Source organism: Molothrus ater, chromosome 4 (genome assembly GCF_012460135.2).
Source record: "Molothrus ater isolate BHLD 08-10-18 breed brown headed cowbird chromosome 4, BPBGC_Mater_1.1, whole genome shotgun sequence".
NCBI classification, from domain to species: Eukaryota; Metazoa; Chordata; class Aves; order Passeriformes; family Icteridae; genus Molothrus; species Molothrus ater.
In genome coordinates, this window is record NC_050481.2 from 31,859,892 (window position 1) to 31,878,557 (window position 18,666).

Genomic DNA, 18,666 nt, shown 5'->3' on the forward strand with positions numbered 1-18,666 from the left:
GCTCAGGAAGCACTACTAAGCTGTGAAAACCACCATTGCTTTATACATTAGAAAAATACCTGAGTTGCAAAACACAAGTTACTACAGCTTAAAAGAGAGAAAACCACATCAACTTTGAACAGTTTGTCTTTATTATTAGACTTTTGTGTTGTAAACGCTGAAAACTGCAGCAGAGGGCAAGTGAAAGAAGCAACTCCATTTATCCTTTTGCATGAATTGATGCATAGATTGAAATGTTTAGGGAAAAAAGAATTCAAGCAAACATTTTAGCATAAGCTGCTTTCTCTTTCTCCTTTTGGGCTTTTATCTTCTGCTTGATTTTGAGTGTTTCCGTCTGGATAGCTGCTCAAAAAGAAAATGACAGAGTTACAGTAATCGCTTTACATTAGGTCTCCTCATAGGTTAACACCAGGTCACTGCTGGAACTTACCTATGTCATATTTCATAAAACTGCATTTAATCTTTGATTAGGTCAGATACTAGCAGCAAAAGCCTTGTCCCTTGCTTTGTGTCAACTAGTATGTCAACCACATAGAGGAGCATGCAGCAAGAATGGTGTGGGTGCCAATACAGAACTTAGGAGGTAAAAATGTCACGCAATTAGAGGAGGAAATTAAGCTAGTAAGAGCCCTGTGAGATACAGACATAGTTCAAGAGGAATGCTGCTGACCTACATAAGCAGGTTTTCCAGTGCAACAGAAGCATCACTGCTGTATAAAATCAGGTTTTCCACCTCAGTGGGTTCTGTGCTTAGAGAACATCAGTGTTTAAGAAGCTAGCATTTTAGGCATCACACTGGTATTAATTCCAACCGAATACGACCCTGGATATTTTGCTAAATTCTTAAGGGAATTTTTAAAGAAACAACTTTATTTTACCTTTATCTTCAGGGGCTATTTCATGAGCCTTTTTAAGATCAGCCTTAAAAAAAAAAATATAAATTAATGATCTGACAGAACTTTAAATTTAAAAAGACAAAAAGAAGTGATCATTACCAGTGCTTGATCAAGATCTTTTATTCCCTGCCATCCTTGAGCCCGTCTGTAGAGAGCTTTAGTATTTGCTGGATCTATTTTAAGAGCCTGTAAATTTAATAAAATTGTCACATTAACATTTCTTATACTTCACAGCCTCCCATCTCCACAAATGGCACAATTCACACCAGCAGACAATCTTCACAGTTGGTTTGAGGGTAAGCTGTCAAAACATTAACTGTGTAAAAAGGAATGCTATAATGCAGCACACTGAATAGCAAGTAATCAGCTTCAGTATGGCTGCAGCAAAAGTGGTCTTTTGTGAAGGATGAGCACACACAAGGCCCAAATGGAACAGCTGCTGTGTGTGTATATATAGATAGCTGTCAGGGCTGAGGAGTTGCTGCAGTTCAAATTATCCTAACCTCAAGTCTCACAGGGCATCTCTCTATTGCAGCTCCTTCCTTCGCACCAAAACCTCCTCAAATGGCATCATAAATAAAGAGATTTCCTGTAAAATTTTTTTCACTGTGGGCTAGAAAAATACATGCAAGCAATCCATCTCATCATGCTTCAGGAACTTTGCCAAGTTCCAGTCATTATGCCTTTTTTGAGCTGAATGTTTTCAATAATGTGTATATGCCAGCTCTAATATGACAATATCAAAATAGGAAATACAGTGGCTGGGCAAAAAGATTGTTCCACTATTTGATTACTTTGATCATTTTTTCAAAATACCTCGGATAATTTGGTCAGCTAGCTGTTACCTTATCTTGCCTGTGAAGATCACATTTTTACTGCAGTTAGTTCTATAGTGTGTCTTTAATTTAAAGAATATAGCTTCTCAGTGTTTAGAGGAAATGTCTTCACAGCAATGTGTTGCTTTATTAATTTAATTTACTAACCTTAAGTCATTAATAGACAACACACCCATATTTTCTCAATCACTTGGGTATTGTCTGTTAATACAAAGGAAGTGTTACTGTGGGTGCTCCTATTGCTCTGCCTGCTATAAAGCCTTCAGCCTCTTCTGTGCTAAGAATTAGTCTGGATTGTATACACAGAAGTAGCATTCTTTGGTTTTACCTTGACCATTGTGCTTACAGCTATTTCAATGCAAGGTTTGTTTGAACAGGTTCAGTTGTTCATAATTCATTATTTACACCAAACAATGCATGTATTCCAGACTGTTAATTTGAACTGCTTTTGGCCTTGTGAAATCATAGAAGTGTACAGTTTCTCATTAACAATTACCTAGAACTTTACTAGCTAATTTTAGGAAACTGGTGTTCTGATTAAAGCACTGACACAGTTATGGAACATAAGCTAAATGACTTACAGAAGTCTATTATAGCTATGGAGATGCCTTCATCTAACAATTGTTTACTCTTGAAAAAAGGAAGTGCGATTTTCTTCCCACAATGGCAAGTATTATTAGTTATAGTAATTTCTACCTATAACACTTTTGTTTCAGTTTTTACCATTTTCTAGGTGACAGCACATTACACAATATTTTTCCTATTTTCTTCTTTCCTCATTCCCCATTTGTCCATTCTAAATATAGGTTTATGAAAGTTTTCCACCATCAGCAAGCTAGAAAGCAAGGCAGCATTCTAACGACCTCACAGATAAGGTGAGACTCCTGCTTTCAGCACAAGGCCCTAGGAGATGCTGCTCAGGATCCTTTGCTAACAGATAAGAGCGTTCTTTCCTCTGTTTCCTTCATATTATTGGAGTTTTACTGAATTATTTAAAGTTTCCTCAAATTTACTAAATTTTCACTATGCCCATGTCATGGTTCCTTTTTTTTTTTTCCTTTAATTCTACTGGTTTTTTCCAGTTTTATCATTACCTTGTTTCTTTCTTGCTATTCAGTCATTTTATTTCACTATTAAGCCTACCTGGAAGGTTAGTTATTTAGTTAAAGTCTCTGCCATGAATAAAATACAAGGCCATTAAATCTAGAGGCAAGTAAAACATTTTGCTCATATTTGTCTTCCAGAGAAAATTATTCCTCTTTCACTGAAAACAGTTTAACTCTTTGTAATGTAAGAAGTAGCTCTACAATCCAAACTGACAATGATGTGCATTTTTCCTGGCAGTAAGCAACAGCCCTCTTTTGTTTGTTTCTAATGATTCATTTCAATTTCAGAATCTCTTTTAAAAGCCACGTATTGGAAAGTTAGTACTAACTTCACCATGAGCTTCTACTTGTTTACTTTCAAATCTTAAGCTTGTCTGAAGACTTTAAAAAAGCTTTGTGGTCTTGTGTCTATACAGGCCAATTCTTGACCAATATATTAAACATTACATTTACCTCTGAACAGCTGTCAATGGCTCCCTGCCAATCTGACAGTTTTAGTTTGCAAGCACCAATGTTTAGAACACAGGTCAAAGCAACAGTCTTTAACTTGGGTTTGTCTGCCTCCTCTGCCACTTCTTCAGAAGCTTCTACATACCTGCAGAAAAACAGATTCATACACAACATGGATGAGTGTTGCAACTTCCATTTTGTCCTGCCCTTAGCTATCTCTCCACAGATATGTGTGAACCAACCTATCCACACTACTTCTAAAGCAGCTTCAATTCAACTGTTACAAATCCTTATTAAACTAAATACATAAACCCCACCCTAAAAAACCAATCAACTCGCACTAAGGAATGTTTTCCTGTAACTCTTAGTCTTCCACTGTATTGGCACATTCTTTTTCTTAGACAAATTCACTATTCCACTGCAGGAAAACATCAGAATTTATCTCAAGTTTATTCTCAAAAAACACGTTGCTCATCAGTGCTAGAAAATCAACACCACCACTGCACCTTCCACATTCACGAGAAGCTTCATCTCTTCTTGAGTTCCCTCAATAATATTTTAATTAGCTCAGGCATTTGTGGCTAAAATCTGAAGCTAACTTTACTTTGTAAAGGAGTGTGGTTTATGAGCATTAGTAACACCACCTTCTTCCCACTGTCCTCCTTCATGACTTTTCCTGAACTTCAAAACTGACATTGGTTCAGGACAGAGCCACAGCAGTTACTACATCTCTGTTTTGAAAGCACATTTCTTAATTTACAATGTGCTAATGCTGTCCAGTTTTTATTTCCAGTGGCAAAGGTCTGCTGTGGTTACAAAAGTTTTAACTCCTTAATGGTCTATTTGATAGAACTTCTCTGAGTTTTATTTAAAAAACAAAAATAGTAGTTGCATACATTCACATTTTAAGCATGCTATGAATTAATGTAGTCTTTGCAGATCAGGGCCTATGGAAGTTCACTTTTTGCATGCCCTGTCTTTTTTGTTGTTCATATACAACCTTTGGATGACAAAAATTAGCAATACTTAAAAAGTAAATTAGAAGCTTTGTGCTTCTAAATTAGATGCAGTCCCAGTGCTTGTTCTACTTGCTGAAGATGAGAACAAGAAGAAGAGCAAACATCTAAAAGGTAAGGAGAGTTATAACACAAATCTGTATTATGTTCAAAACAAATGGAACACATGTATAATATTTATAAATCACACCAAAACATTAAAGACTGCAACCATTCTGGACAGAAGGTTAGAGCTTCCAAGTTAAAGAAATGAGTGAAGTAAGTATCAAGGGAGATAATAGGAAGTAATACTTTGTTTTAAAAAAAAAGGTGTCAATTCTAACATGTAGAATGTATTTTTTAAAAAATGCTAAGAAGTAATAAAACAAGAAAAAGAACAGAAGATTATAATGGTTACTGTAGGTGAAAAGAAAAAAAACATTTTCAGATGGTGTGCCAGGTGGATTGTACCTAAGCCATGGGATACCCTGGCAAGAGCTATTCTTTTCCTATCAGTTCTAGTGAAGTGCCAGCTAAAGGCCACCATCCTGCATGAAGTATTAGATTCTAAGCTGCAGTTACAGGGCATGTCCATAAAAGCATGGCCTATAAGGAAAAGCTGGAAAGATCAGATTCATTTAGTCTAGAAAAATTACTATGATTTCCACCTACAAGGACAAATAAGCACCAAAGCAGCTCAGACAGGAAGAGCTTTCACTGGGTGTGCTTAAAAGTCAGCAAGACACCTAACTGGAAGGGACACCTAACTTTTACTGTACTTTTTAGCTGCCATTGCCCAATTTTGCAATTTGAAGACAGTATTTCCTATATTCTTTGTGTCTTCTGCTATGGCCACAATCTTGTATACCTGGCATTTACTTAAGAATGGGGAGAGAAAATGGACAGATACAACAAAGGTCCTTCAAGATCCATTACAGCCTTTTATATGTACAGTTTCCAAAAGGTTTGCATAGAAATCCCTTTTATTTTGGGGTTTCTGTTTCTATAATGGGCTTTTTGAGGGCAGGTTGAGACACTGCATCTTGGGTTAATATCTGCAATTAAAGGATTCATTTTATGGTTCAGAAAGGTGACATTTATTTGAAACCCAGTCTGCTAAAATCTCAGCTGAAGCATTAAATATGCCTGATTTTTTTTCTTACATTTTTGTCATTGTTGCTTAACCAGTGATCATTAAGAAGGCTGGGATAAAGGTCAGTAAGTATAACTTTATTTTTAAGAGATGTTCATATACTTAAAGCAAAAAGCATGAAAATATGAAAGGAGCAGTATGGAAGCAAAAGCAGAAAGACTAAGATTTTGAAGGCAAGTCTGAATTATTCATGAAGTGAGGATGATGGTATGGACCCACAGAAAAAAAAAAACAATAATGAATGAGTAAGGGCCACATTTGTCTTTTGAACTTACCAATTTCCTAAAGCTACTGCTTTTAATAAATCATAGAAAATCATTTCCCTTCCTTGCTGTCCATTAACTACCCTGGATACTACTATGCTTTTCTTCCCAGGTATGTACCAGCACAGTGGCAGTATTATAAAGAGTATTTAGGCAGTTCTCAACAATACTTCTTACCTAGCAAAGAGTAGAAGACTTACTTGATTATGTAGCTAAAAATCAACCAGATGTTTTCAAGATTCAGAAGGATCTTTGTTTAAAAAAGAAAAGAGCACTGCACCAGGCACCTTTTAAAGGCACAAAACATTGCTTAATAGTGGTGTTCGTTTGGATTACAGGAACTACCTGATTGAGGGATGAGAGCCTTACCGTAAACTTTTACTGTACTTTTTAGCTGCCATTGCCCAATTTTGCGATTTGAAGAAAGTATTTCCTATATTCTTTGTGTCTTCTGCTATGGCCACAATCTTGTCAACCTAATAAAATAGATGGGAAATATAAAGAATGAATATATTTATGAAGGAAGTCATGAATTAACTAATGTTTAACAGTACGATCCCAGGCCCATCCTCTTTCAAGGTTTCTAAGATCTCAGAACAGAAATACTCCAATTTTAAACAAAATACTAACTTCAAACCACTTCTGTAATATTCTCTACTTTATGTAACACAAAGATCTGAAAGATGAAATTCCTAGTGGCTTTCCTACAGTATAAAGGGTGAGAAAATACTAGAGAAGACAGAGTAGTGCAATTCTTTTCCCTAAATGCTGCTACCCACATAGAGCTATATATAAAGGTGTTGACCATTATTCAAAGAAAAGAAGATAAATTTACAAGCAAAGTATTCAACCAAGACTGCCTTATTCCTGATGAAATGTTGTCTTCTGCTTCTCAAAACAGTATCACTCACATGACTCTGCACACGCTCAAAGTGGAAGTCATGTCAACACAATTCTCCTCTCTGGACACTTAACGTATCAATGGAAGGAGAAAAGAACTGCCTGTCTTTATCAAGTCCATAATTTCACTTCCACAACTGTATACACTTCAAGTTACTTCTCTAGTGGTAATTATAAATAGTTTATCATTACAGCTGTTTATTCTACCCTACTAGAATCAGTAACCTTGGCAAAAACTGATCAGTGTGAGACCAATGTCACCATGGTTTCTGTAGTTGGTTTACATGAACAAGTTTTAAGTTAAAGGGGACAGACACCTGCCAACTTCAATTCTGCACCACATCAAAGGCTATCCAAAAACATTTTCATAAGTTGAAGTGCTTCTCAACAGCCAAGGAGTTTGTTTTCTAGCACAAGTGGATTTTTACTATTTCAATTCTCTATTTGGAATCTACTCATGCAGCCCCCTTTTCTTCCCTCTCTCACAAATCACTGTTTGACTTACACAGTTTGTCTAGTTCACCTACATGAGAAATTAAAACCCTGCAGAAGAGCTGCTTTCACCAGTCTGCCCCTGCCCCTAACTCCCAACAACAGATCTTCTGCAGGTTTGAACAACCTAAAAAGTAAACAACTACTGGGAATAATGAACAACTACCTCTGATGTAGTAAAAACCTTTTTAAAAGGCCAATCCTTTATTTCTAATAAGTGGGGCAGAGTCTGTTAAAGGGTGACTATTTTAAAAAGTGTGTAGATAACAATATTAAGTTAATTGTCTGCAGGATGGAGTTCTAGTAATTGCAACCTGACATTACAGCACAAACAGAAATAAAAAGAAATCAAGAATAGAAAATAAGTATGACAATTTTAAGTGAGGTTTTTGTTATTGGGGGAAAAAAATGGGCTGAAATTAGCACTGAAAAAAAGAGATCACAATCCCTTCCCACACAGCCTTCTCTTTCTTAAAATGGAATGTCACCATTTAACCAGGACCTCGATCCATTCTTAAGAAAAAAAGCTTAATGAACATCATTACAGACACCACGTAACTCAGATCACCTACAAGTCTTGAAATCTGTAAAATACCCAAGAGGAAAAATACTTACATCTTTCAAGTCTACATCTGAATCTTCGGGAAAATCTGGATGAGCATCTCCAGATCCATCCTGAGGAGTAATTCCCCAGTCATCTCCTTCCTTTAGCTCTCCACATTCGGCGATGACACACAACTGAAAAAATGAAGTGTAAATAGTAGTATTGCTTATTAAGACAATTTTTAAAAAGGCAGTAACTTCCAAGTGCTCTTTGAAATTTTTGAAAGTCCATAAAAAGGCTTTTTCATCTGTTGTTTGGGTGCATTTATTTCAGAAACCCATCACATCATTAGCCTATCCTCATCAAAAGGCTTTTATCACACCAAGTGTTGTGTTCAGAGGATCAGCATTCCTAAAACACCATACCCACGCTTCACGGGGAGGCTGGAAGAGGAACTGGCAGCAAGCTGAAGTGCAGCAAAAAAACAAGACATGGAAATTCTACTACATTAGAGAAGATGGTTTTTTCTTCAACTGCCAAGACTTTTAAAGTTAGAGGTATTAATTCATCCAACACCCACAAGCTGCTATGACCTACACACCAATTGCTTTTTCAGAAACATGACTTCTGACATAAAAATTATAAGAATTACATATCATTTAGGTGGGATTGTGAATTCCACCTTTTCATTTCATCGCCCATCCTACACTTCTGGCAAAGGCTTCCACCCTCACAGCTGTGTTGAACAATAAATGGTTTGTGCAAGGAAAATGTACAATGCAAGAACAAAAGCCTCTTAACAAGGACAGTAAAATGGAAATTACCAGTTAGTAAAAATAACTAACATTTAATAGTTCTAAATATTACACCAGGAATTTAGAAGAAATTATTATACATCATATAATGAAATAATAAGCATCATCCCTCAGTGCTTTGCATTTTGCTTACCTTAGCAGGATTTTCTCCTTTTACTTCAACATTTTCTAGTAATTTAACTACACCCATTCCTTTGATCACTTGGCCAAACACCACATGTTTCCCATCCAGGTGAGGAGTAGGCACCGTTGTAATAAAGAACTGAGAGCCATTAGTACCAGGTCCTGCATTTGCCATGCTCAGCAGACCTGGTTTGTCATGCTGCATTGGGGGGGAAAAAATCACCATCAGCATTTAAAACATGTTATAAAACCATATGGAAGGTTCTGTAAGGCTGATCATAAGCATAGCCAGGACAGCCATAGCAACTTGGTAAACCAATTACATACAGGTGCCAACTAATTTTACCCACCATGACTGAAGAGGGCAAATGCTCAGCTCAGGGTCTTTACCTGCCCCCTACCGATCCAGCAAGCACAGCCACATGTTAATGCTGTAACACCTGTCTGCTTCTACACTCCACCCCCTACACAGCTGATGAGTTTACACAGATCACCTGAGAAAGGAGTGAAGTTCCTCACTGAATTATTTAAGACCACTGGCCTTAAGAAATGAGGTTAAACACTACTGAAACCAACTTTAATGTTGAGCTGCTAAGATGGGTATGTAATGTGAATTTTATAAGGGCTACTCACACAAAGTCTGGTGTAGAACTGTGGAGTTTAGAGGACTGTGGTCTTTGAAATTCACGATTTGGTGATTTTTGTTTGGGGATTTTGTATCTCCTTCACTTTCCTAGAGACACAGCTTTTAGTCTGTTGGGATTTTTAACAATATAATTGTTTTGCCACTTAAGCCACGAGGCCTCAAACTAAAAGAACTTAAACAGCCTAATGTAAGAAGATACTGTTTATCCTGTTTCTTGCAAGAACTTTTTCCTTTTTTGAACTACAACTTTTCTTGTCCTAGCACATAGATTATTCTGCACTGCAAAAATCTATTTTTTCTTATGTGTTGTGAATGTCTTGTTTAAATGGCACAACCCAGCCATGAAGATGTTACTCTCCCCAAGTTGGTCTGGTTATTAAGTGCAAGCAACTCCATTTAATATAAGTGAGGATGTTATACCTAGACACTGGTACACATCTAAAGCATTCATGCTGTGGTACTGTTAAGAAGCTTGATACTCTGGGAAGGATGATAGCACAGAGGACATAGAAACAGATTTCAGAGCTCAATGAGAGGTTGATTAGTTTGAGATAACAGTCTGAGCCTGGTGTATTTAAGCATCTGCTTTTTCCCTACATTCTCTACCAGTTTCAAGAACCTGCTGTTTTGAAAATTGTTTTCCCACACAGTGTTTGGATTTCCATAGTGGCAGGGAGACCTCCCTGTCTGAACTGTTCATCTGCTCATAAGGCACAGTAAGCCTGAATCTCTTCAGTCAGGATTTGGCTTAGGAACTCTGGGAAAAGGTTCTACAGCTAAGAGCCAGAATCACACCCAGCCAACAGAAAGCTACTGGATTCTTGGCTTTATCTGTTCTAACCTTGAAACTTGCCCTGGGAGTCAGAGATGGCAAATGACAGAGGAACCTGTGTCCCAGAGCAAGAGAAGGCAGCTGGTAGGATTGCAGCCTCCAAAACAAATATCTAACACTTTGCATTGTAGTTGCTGGCAAACAAGTTAAACAGAAAGGTTGCCCCACAGCAGTTTTGCAAATACCATTTGAGGCTGGTCACTGCTTCACTGCCTAAGACCTGTAAACCTTAGCTTCCCACCCCCCGCCTAGTTACAGCTAGTGCTAGACAGCAATGGTTTGTAAACAAAAAAACAAGTCACAGTAAGTTCTGGTGTAGCCTTATACCTGCAGGTTTACCTTCTGTCTGTAAAGATGTGGGGGGACAAGTTGGAAATTACAGAGAGCAGTCTGGTGCCTTCAGTCTCCCCACTTATACCCAACTCCATTTTGTCTGGGACCAACTATCAATTTTAGTCCCAAATTATGAGAGTCTCTATAAAGAAAACTGTTGTCACTCATGAATTTTCTTGCTGTGTCTTGAAAAACACTGCAGACAGATGGAGTGTCTTTTTCATTATGGTTTCTGTGGTCATTTTGTAAGCTTATAAAGCAAGCAAAAAAATCTGGACAAAATCAGATTCCCTGACAGATCCAAGGCTTGCAAAACTATGCCATAGTAACAGTGCTTGGGGTTGTGTAAGCTGGGTGTTCCCCAACAGCAGGGCCATTAGCTGGAGAAGTGGCATCAAGAAAAGCCTAGTGGGATTGATCTGAGATGATAAGCTGACTGCTGACAGAAGTTTTGCAGTTTACTGCAATTTGCAACAGTCCATGCACCCAGCACAAGAAGAAACAGTTCCAGTGTCCTCAAACATCAACAAAAACAACTCTTTGTTTTCTGAGATAGTGGGTGAGAACACTGCAGGGCTGCTGGATTAAGTGCAAGAGCCAGTGAATTTCTACGTAACAGAGACATTTAAACTCCCAGTAAAATCCTAACATACTCGGCAAATAGGTAACAGGAATCAAGCTCTTAGACTCTGTACAGGATCCAAATGGGTTCTTCAACACATCTCTGGAACTTTGACAACATTTGTTAGAGCTGAGAAGTACAGAAATGGGAATCATTTGTATCATGTTCATAATTACCTCCAGATCTCAAAGAACAACCAAAAATGTAAGGACACAAAGTCATCTTCAGGGATGTGACCCTGTGACAGTACCAATGAACAGACACTGTTAGCAGCAGTGCTGTGGGCACAACCAGAGTGCCAGACTTCAGAGAACACAACTGGAATTATCTTTATGATGAACACTGGAGTCACATTTCCAGTTTGTGCTCCAAACTTAAGTCCTTTCAGTCCTGTGAGGAGTGGCTGAGGGAGCTGAGGATTTTTGAGAAAAAAAATGTTCAAGGGTGACCTCATCACTCCCTACAACTACCTGAACACAAGGTGGGAGGGGGGGGGGTCAGTCTGTTCTCCCAGGCAATCAGCAACAGGATAAGAGGAAATGGCCTCAAGTTGCACAAGGAGAGGTTAAGGTTGGACATTGTGAGGAATTTCTTGACAGAAGGGGATGGGCTGCCCAGGGAAGTGGTAGAGTCATCATCCCTGGAGGCATTCAAGACCTGACTGTATATAGCACTTAGTGCTATACTCTAGCTGGCAAGGTGGTGTTTGGTCAAGGCTTGGACTTGTTGATGCTACAAGTGTTTCCTAACCTAACAGACTCTGTGATTTTGTAAGTCTGATACAGGATTTTGTTATCTGATTAGTGGAGGATTGCTGTATTTTCTTCTCCTAAAATACTGTTTAGGGGCAAGTACAGCTGCAGTCAGGGCTTTGCTTTAACCATGGGACAGTGATATCTGTAAGTTTTCCAGTCAGTTTTGCTCATATGCTACCACACATAACATGATATGTAAATGGTTAGTGCTCATGCTGATAATTATTATTACTGCAGCAGGAGTAACATCACTGAAACATCACAACTGAATAGAATCAGTGTTTTCAACGGAGTACCTGATAATGAAAGTTTTCATCTTCAAATTTTTCACCATATATACTTTCTCCACCTGTGCCATTTTGGTTTGAGAAATCTCCACCTTGAACCATAAATTCCTTAATAACTGTAAAAGAAAACAGTTATAAAATCTATCAGCAAGGCACAAAAGCACAAGGGAAAAAAAAAAAAACTAAACAATTCAAAGATGAAAAGCAATCCTTGTCACCAGCACCTAAATGGAACCAAAATACATCTTTTATTTACCAAGTCACCTAAGTACTCCTTTTCAGTTATGTGGATATCACTTGATATTTAAACCTTTACCTGAAATTCATTTCAACCTATTTACAACTCAAAGTAAACTAGTTTTGCAAAATTCCTACTAAATTTAAAATTTACTATTGTCAGTGCATGTTAAGAACACATAATCATTCAGAGGATCAAAAAGTGAAAAACTTTCCTTCAGTAAAGTTGTTTCTTTAACAAGTACTTGAAATATTTTTTAATATTATTTCAATGGTAGACAACTTTTGTTACCAATAGGAAAACAGAGGATTTCCCAGAACTTACTCCTGTGGAAAGGACATCCTTTATAATGGAGAGGTTTTCCAGTGGTAGGCCCTGTTCCTTTTTCTCCTGTACACAACGCACGGAAATTCTCAGCAGTTTTAGGTACAACGTCAGCAAATAATTCAAAGACAATGCGTCCCACTGAAATGACAAAGAGAGAATAAGACATTTTTAAGTCTTGTCCTTGGCATGGCGATGCATTGAGCATTACATGTCAAAAGAAATTAATGTTTCAAACTTTATTATTATTTTTATTTAGATTACTATTTGATTTCCATCTTGGGGTTACTCCATGGCAATTGCTTGCGGAGTTACACTGGGTTTTTAGCAGCGTTATTACTAACAGTGAATTCCCCTGTCAAGCATAATGTAGCAGAATAAAGGCAGATTCTGCCAAAAACTAATGAAAATGCCAAACACATTTTCTGCCAAAAAAAAGGTGTGTGGGAAATCACACACACATATATTAATGCCAAATTATGAATTTTAATATGCACATTTCTTTTATGTCAATTTTAGTATATATGTAGTTTGTTCAATCAAAAGTAGATACAATACAAACAGACTGTTTTGTGGAGACTTTTAATCCATAAAAAATCTCCTGCTAAACACATCCCTTACCCCTCACTCTCTTAAACCTGAATTTTACTAAGACACAGTGATACACTTTATATGCATATGAATAATGGCTGTTTACAATTGGAGACACCACAAGCAATTGTTTAACAATTGCTGTACATGTTTTAACTGAAGGGAATTAGACTTGAGTAGCAAACAGATGCTGTAATTGCTGATAAATGGATTCTGTGCTGAATTGTCTTTCCTTCACTAACTGGCTTCTCACAGAGCTATTTCTCACTCCTAGCAGCCTCCATCAGTTGACGCTCCTGTTTTCTCATCAGCCTCACAGTCAATTAATTAACATAACTTCACTCTACCGGTAGCTAAATGTAAATATATTGATTCTAATTAATACAGGAATGAAAACAAATTAGACAACTGAAAGTCAATAAAAGGCAAATCATCTCATAGACTTTCTTCTTTTATTCTTCTGATTAACAGAATGAATAAGTGAAAAGCAGTATCCTGACATGATTTAGGTAGTCCCTTTTTTTTTCCATGTAAAATTTTTAAACGTTTCAAGTAGCATCCCAGCTAACTTGCTGTTGTTTCCTTATTTCGATTTTGACCGTTCGCCCAGATTTTTGAGTGACCTCTGGCAGCACTGGCGCTGCCAAGAGAACCAGGGCTGCGGTTTCCCCGAGCTTTCCCCGCGCAGCCCCCGCTGCCGGCCAGGCTCGCCGTGCTGCGGCAGCTGCGGGGCCCAGGGATGGGAGCCGGGGGGCAGCTCCAGGCGAGGCCGCGCTCGGCACGGCGCAGCACGTGGAGAGCGGCGCGGGAGCGGCCGCACACGTGGGCAGCGCCGGGAGCCGAGGCCGGGCAGCGCCGACTGCCATGGGAACGCCGTGCCCGACCCCCGGCATCGCCCCCGGGGCCCCCGGCCGGGTGCCTGTGCTGCCATGTTGCCTTTCTCGCCATGTTCCTCGGGCCTGTTCGCTCTGCCGGGGGAGGCCCGTTCGCGGCGGGGCACCCTCCTCCTCCCGCTGCCGGGGCTGAGCGCTCGCAGCCCGCAGGGCAGCGCCCGGCCCGGCCCAAGGTCCCCCCACGTCCTGAGCGCTGCGGCCCGGCCCGGCCCGGAGCCGCTCCTGCAGCCGGGCCCGGGCCCCGCGCGGCCCGCACTGCGCCCCGGCCCGGGGCGCTCGCCCGGGCTCCGTCGCGCCCCCTCCCCACCTCGCTCGCCCCCGATGTCCACATCGAAGAAGGCGCGGGGGTTGCTGGCCTTGCCGGGCCGGGCGACAGGGGACGGGTGCGACATGCCGCAGCTGCCCGCTGGCGCGGTGGCTCCGCCCGCTCGGCCGCCCGCGATCCCGGCCGCCCGCGGGTCGGGGCCGCTCGGCGCTCCTCCCACCGGCGGGGGCGGGCGGCCGGGCGGCCGGTCCCCTGGAGCCGGGAGCCCGCGGGTGGCTGCAGCACTGGCCCGCCCCTGGTCCTGCCTCTCGGCGGCCTTAAGTGACTCGGAGATAATCCGCTGAGAAGGAGCATTGCTTTCTCGAGGTTACACACACGCACGAGGCCTGGAAATAGGGGGAAGGAGAGAGATTTTAGGTTTTGCCTGGGTTTGTATTTTATGAGAGAAATGGCAGGCTGTGTGAAAAGTGGTGATCCGTGGTAAAATGGGCAAATTGTCCGAAGTGACTATTATCCCATAAAGATTTAGAAATCCAGAATAACTCCAGCCTTCCTAAGGTCTGAAAACTAAATATTTTTCATCTCAAAGGATGAATGTCACAATAATTGCTCCAAGGCAAACAATCTCTTTCGGACATTTGTGTTGACTAATGGACGTACTATCAATACACTTGGTTTGGGCTCCTCAGGGTGTTCCTTGATTCCCAAGCAGATGAATGGTGCAACATGGCCATGTCCTGTACTCAAAGGCATCATGGAGACAAGGTACCTGTGGCAAAAACAGAAGAGGCAGAAGAGTTCTGGGGTCTGACTTCTGCAAAGTTATAATCCTTCTGGGAATCCTGCTGATCAAAATAAGCCTCTTTATTTCTTGGACTTCTCTAATCCATCCCAGAAACCTCTCATTCTTTGATTCCTTATGTTCTCCAAAGGCTTTCTCCTGTAATTCATGTCTATATGTCTGGACTTGAGCGCCATCAAGCTGGTTTTCATCTCTCTCTCAGCATGTTCTCAATATTGGATGTGTCAGAGGGCAGTTGTAATTCCCAGATTGAAAGAAAATATAAAGTAGCATTTATATTAATCACTGCAGTCCATATACTGCATTGTAATCATTCCCACACATCTGTACAGATGTTGGGTGGGAGAGGTGATCGGCACGGAGTGCTGTTACACATTGCATCTGGGAACCCTTAACAGAAGGAAAAGCCATCTGCTACCATCTGGGAACACTTAGTGAGAAATCAGTGGAACCACACTGAGGCATTTCTCTCTCTGAGCCAGGTCATGCAGCTGTGTCAGGGATTTCACATGCTCCACGATGTCAGAGGCCACCAAAGCTTTGAGTCATCTGTAATTCACGAGGCATTTGGCCACAGTCACTGGCTGAGATATTTTTATCATTATGCTTAGCCTAGATGAGGTGCAGTGGTGTGGTCTCGCACCAGCAATGTGCACTTGCCACCCTGTAAGCCAACCATATCCTGGACTACATTAAAAGCAGTGTGGCCAGCAGGGCCAGGGAGACTATTCTGCCCTTCTGCTCTGCCCTCGTGACCCCACCTGCAGTGCTGCACCCATCTCTGGGGTCCCCAGTACAGGAAGGATGACAGCCTGTTAGAGAGAGTCCAGAGGAAGGACACCAAGATCATGTAAAGAATGAAGGGATGATTACAGGACCTCTTCTATGAGGAAGGGATGAGGGAGCTGAGATTGTTCAGTCTGGAGAAGAGAAGGCTCTGGGGGAGAACTTAATGGAGCAGCACTTCAGGGAGCCTATAAGAAAGACAGGGACAAACTTTTTAGTAGGGCCTGTTGTGATATGGCAGGGACTAATGGTTTTAAACAGAGGAAGGGTCAGTTTAGATTAGATAAAAGAAAGAAAGGTGTTACGATGAGGATGGTAAAAGACTGGAACAGGTTGCCCCAAGAAGTGGCAGATACATCATCCCTGGAAACATTCAAGGCCAGGATGGGCCTTGAATAGGTCTGCACTACCTAGCCTAATTGAAGATGTCCTTGCTCATTGCAGGGGAGTTGGGCTAGAAGACCTTTAAAAGTCCCTCCCAACTAAAATATTCTATGATCTCAGTGAGTCAGTTGCTAGCCAAGTGAGTAGAGTCTGTAAGAGATTTCTGTAGCAGACAGCAGAGTAAAGTGTGTGTTGTTGGTGTGTGTCCCCCGCAAGAGCTGTTGGCAGCTTCCTCTCAGGAAGAAGCAATGATTCATTCTTCCAGGAGTAGACTTATTCAGTCCCTACAGGCTTTTTTGCTGGTGAAGTTGGAATAGTCTAGATTCTAGATGAGTAATTCTTTTTACACTAGTTGCTTGGAAGTCCCTATGTGCAACGTCCTTCAGCAGTACAAAGAAAGATGCATCTCATGGTAATTTGGAGATGTGAGCTGAACAAGAGAGAAATCAAGTGATTTTCTCAGTGTCAGTAGGAGATTCTGGAAAATATGTGATCTGAATTAATATCTCCCAAGCACTGCAGTAGCACAATTAGTTTCACATTAATTTATTGTCATTCACAGATTGTAAAAAACAAGCATAATGTGACTTCTGTCAAGAATTTACTGAGTGATTTCATGTTCAAATTCATATATTAAATTATACACTGAATTTATATACAAATAACTTCTTACAAAGTCAGACTTCCATTATGAAGTCCTCTAAAATCTGTTTTCAAGAAGTAAAATCTCCCATGATCCTCTAATCCTTTGTGATCTTGTAATTTAAAAGTATTTCTTATCACCAAAATACCTCTTTTCTTTTGACACTTCCAATAGTTTATGTAGGAAATGCATGTAAAACAGTACATTGAAAATACTCACTATAACTGAACTGTCTGTTAATATTTTAATTCACATATTTATTTTTCCACACATACAGGTTTGGCTTCCCAGTAAAGTAGATCAAGTATTATCAATGGATAAATGAGCTGTGAGCCCTAAAATCCTGAAGCAAATGGCTTCAAGTACAGGTCCCCCTTCTACCAAGTACATCATACTTGCTGGAGTATGACCCTCCAGCCTAATTAAACTCAAAGATCAGCCTGTTATAAAATCCTTGGTTTTACCTCTTCTTCCTTCACTGACTAAATAAGCAAGCAATCATTGATAAATACAGAGAAATACATATGTAATTCTAAAACTGGGACTCTGATGGAATACACAACAAGTGGATTTATTTCATAATTATTCTAGCCCATCAATTTGCATTCATGAAAGAATAAACTGCAAAATAAAGATTATTTATAGTTGCTGCAGATTGTGTTAAGATGGGGAAATGTGCACACATACAGACTAGGATTTTTTTTCTTTTTGTTTTTCTTGCTTTTTTTTCACCTTTAAATCTTATTTGACACTGTAAAGAAAATAGAGGCTTAAATATGCTAATTCCACTGGAAAGTGAGTGCTTTGGCTCAGTGCAGGACTGCCTTGTCTAAGGATATTAAAAGCCATTTTGCTTTGTACAGAAGTAATCATATGTGAGGTTCTCATTGGACTGAACTGCAGCTTCAGAATATGGTGCAGTACTGATGGGATCCATCTGACAAGCAATTCAAACACATACCTCATCAGCTTTTCAGAACAGCTATCAAGAAGCTCCCAACATGCAAACATTCTTGAAAAGGATGCTTTCACTGCTGGCTGTGAAAGAGAGCAGCCACTCAGCCTTCCCTGTGCCCTGTGACACACAGGGTGCAGCATCATGTGCTATTCCCATGTGACCTGGCACATCAAGCATGTCACCTTCATGAGAGACACACGAGACAGGAAAAGTAAATCTGGTTTTTCACCGTCAGGTTTATTGTTATTCACCTGCACCAAGCCTTTTTCTGCATAAAATTGAATAAAGAGGGCCCAGATTAAACTGATACTGAGCAGTTACTAACTAGTGCAGATTCCTCTAAGCTGAGTTAAAATGCAATGTTAAACAATGAAAGAACTACATGTTCTTGTCTGAGGATGTTTTAAAAAGAAAATTTTCCACACAGAGATGACATGACAGAAACTGAAAATAAAGTCATGTGTTCACTTGTCACTAACTTTCAGAGATGCTGATCCCCGAAGAAATGGTTAAGATCCAAGCAAGAATAAGCAGACTTTTTTTGCTATATATTTTAGGTCTGCTTAAAACATGTTTTAGATGCAAATATTCAGATTAGTGCTTAGGAACTTAGGATGGGAGGAGGCATGGAAGAGGGTGCCTGTGACTTCTTGGTAACAGTAGAAGCCATGGCTTTCAAGGAAAGGCCCAAGGTGTCAGCTAGCTGCTGGTCACTGCTGCAGCATTGCAGGCTA

The 18,666-nt window shown here is 40.1% G+C and overlaps 1 protein-coding gene across 1 annotated transcript; it reads right to left on the bottom strand.

The window, feature by feature from the left end:
* Positions 1-110: 110 nt before the first annotated feature.
* Positions 111-14,546, bottom strand: PPID (peptidylprolyl isomerase D). The gene is made up of 10 exons (XM_036383128.2): positions 14,402-14,546; positions 12,611-12,751; positions 12,058-12,164; positions 8,584-8,772; positions 7,707-7,829; positions 6,069-6,175; positions 3,292-3,433; positions 996-1,082; positions 879-921; positions 111-342 (listed from the first exon to the last, which is right to left on the bottom strand). Exons 1-10 carry the CDS (start codon positions 14,484-14,486, stop codon positions 254-256), a joined length of 1,113 nt encoding a protein of 370 aa, XP_036239021.1. The 5' UTR covers positions 14,487-14,546; the 3' UTR covers positions 111-253.
* Positions 14,547-18,666: the final 4,120 nt, after the last annotated feature.

What these genes read in the sequence shown, in the direction of transcription:
- PPID (XM_036383128.2), bottom strand. Translation starts at nt 14,486, where the DNA reads ATGTCGCACCCGTCCCCTGTCGCCCGGCCCGGCAAGGCCAGCAACCCC. An exon ending in CAGATGTAGACTTGAAAGAT is followed by an intron (nt 6,176 to 7,706) that starts GTAAGTATTTTT and finishes CTATTTTATTAG; the next exon opens with GTTGACAAGATTGTGGCCAT. An exon ending in AAGATCTTGATCAAGCACTG is followed by an intron (nt 922 to 995) that starts GTAATGATCACT and finishes TTTTTTTTTAAG; the next exon opens with GCTGATCTTAAAAAGGCTCA.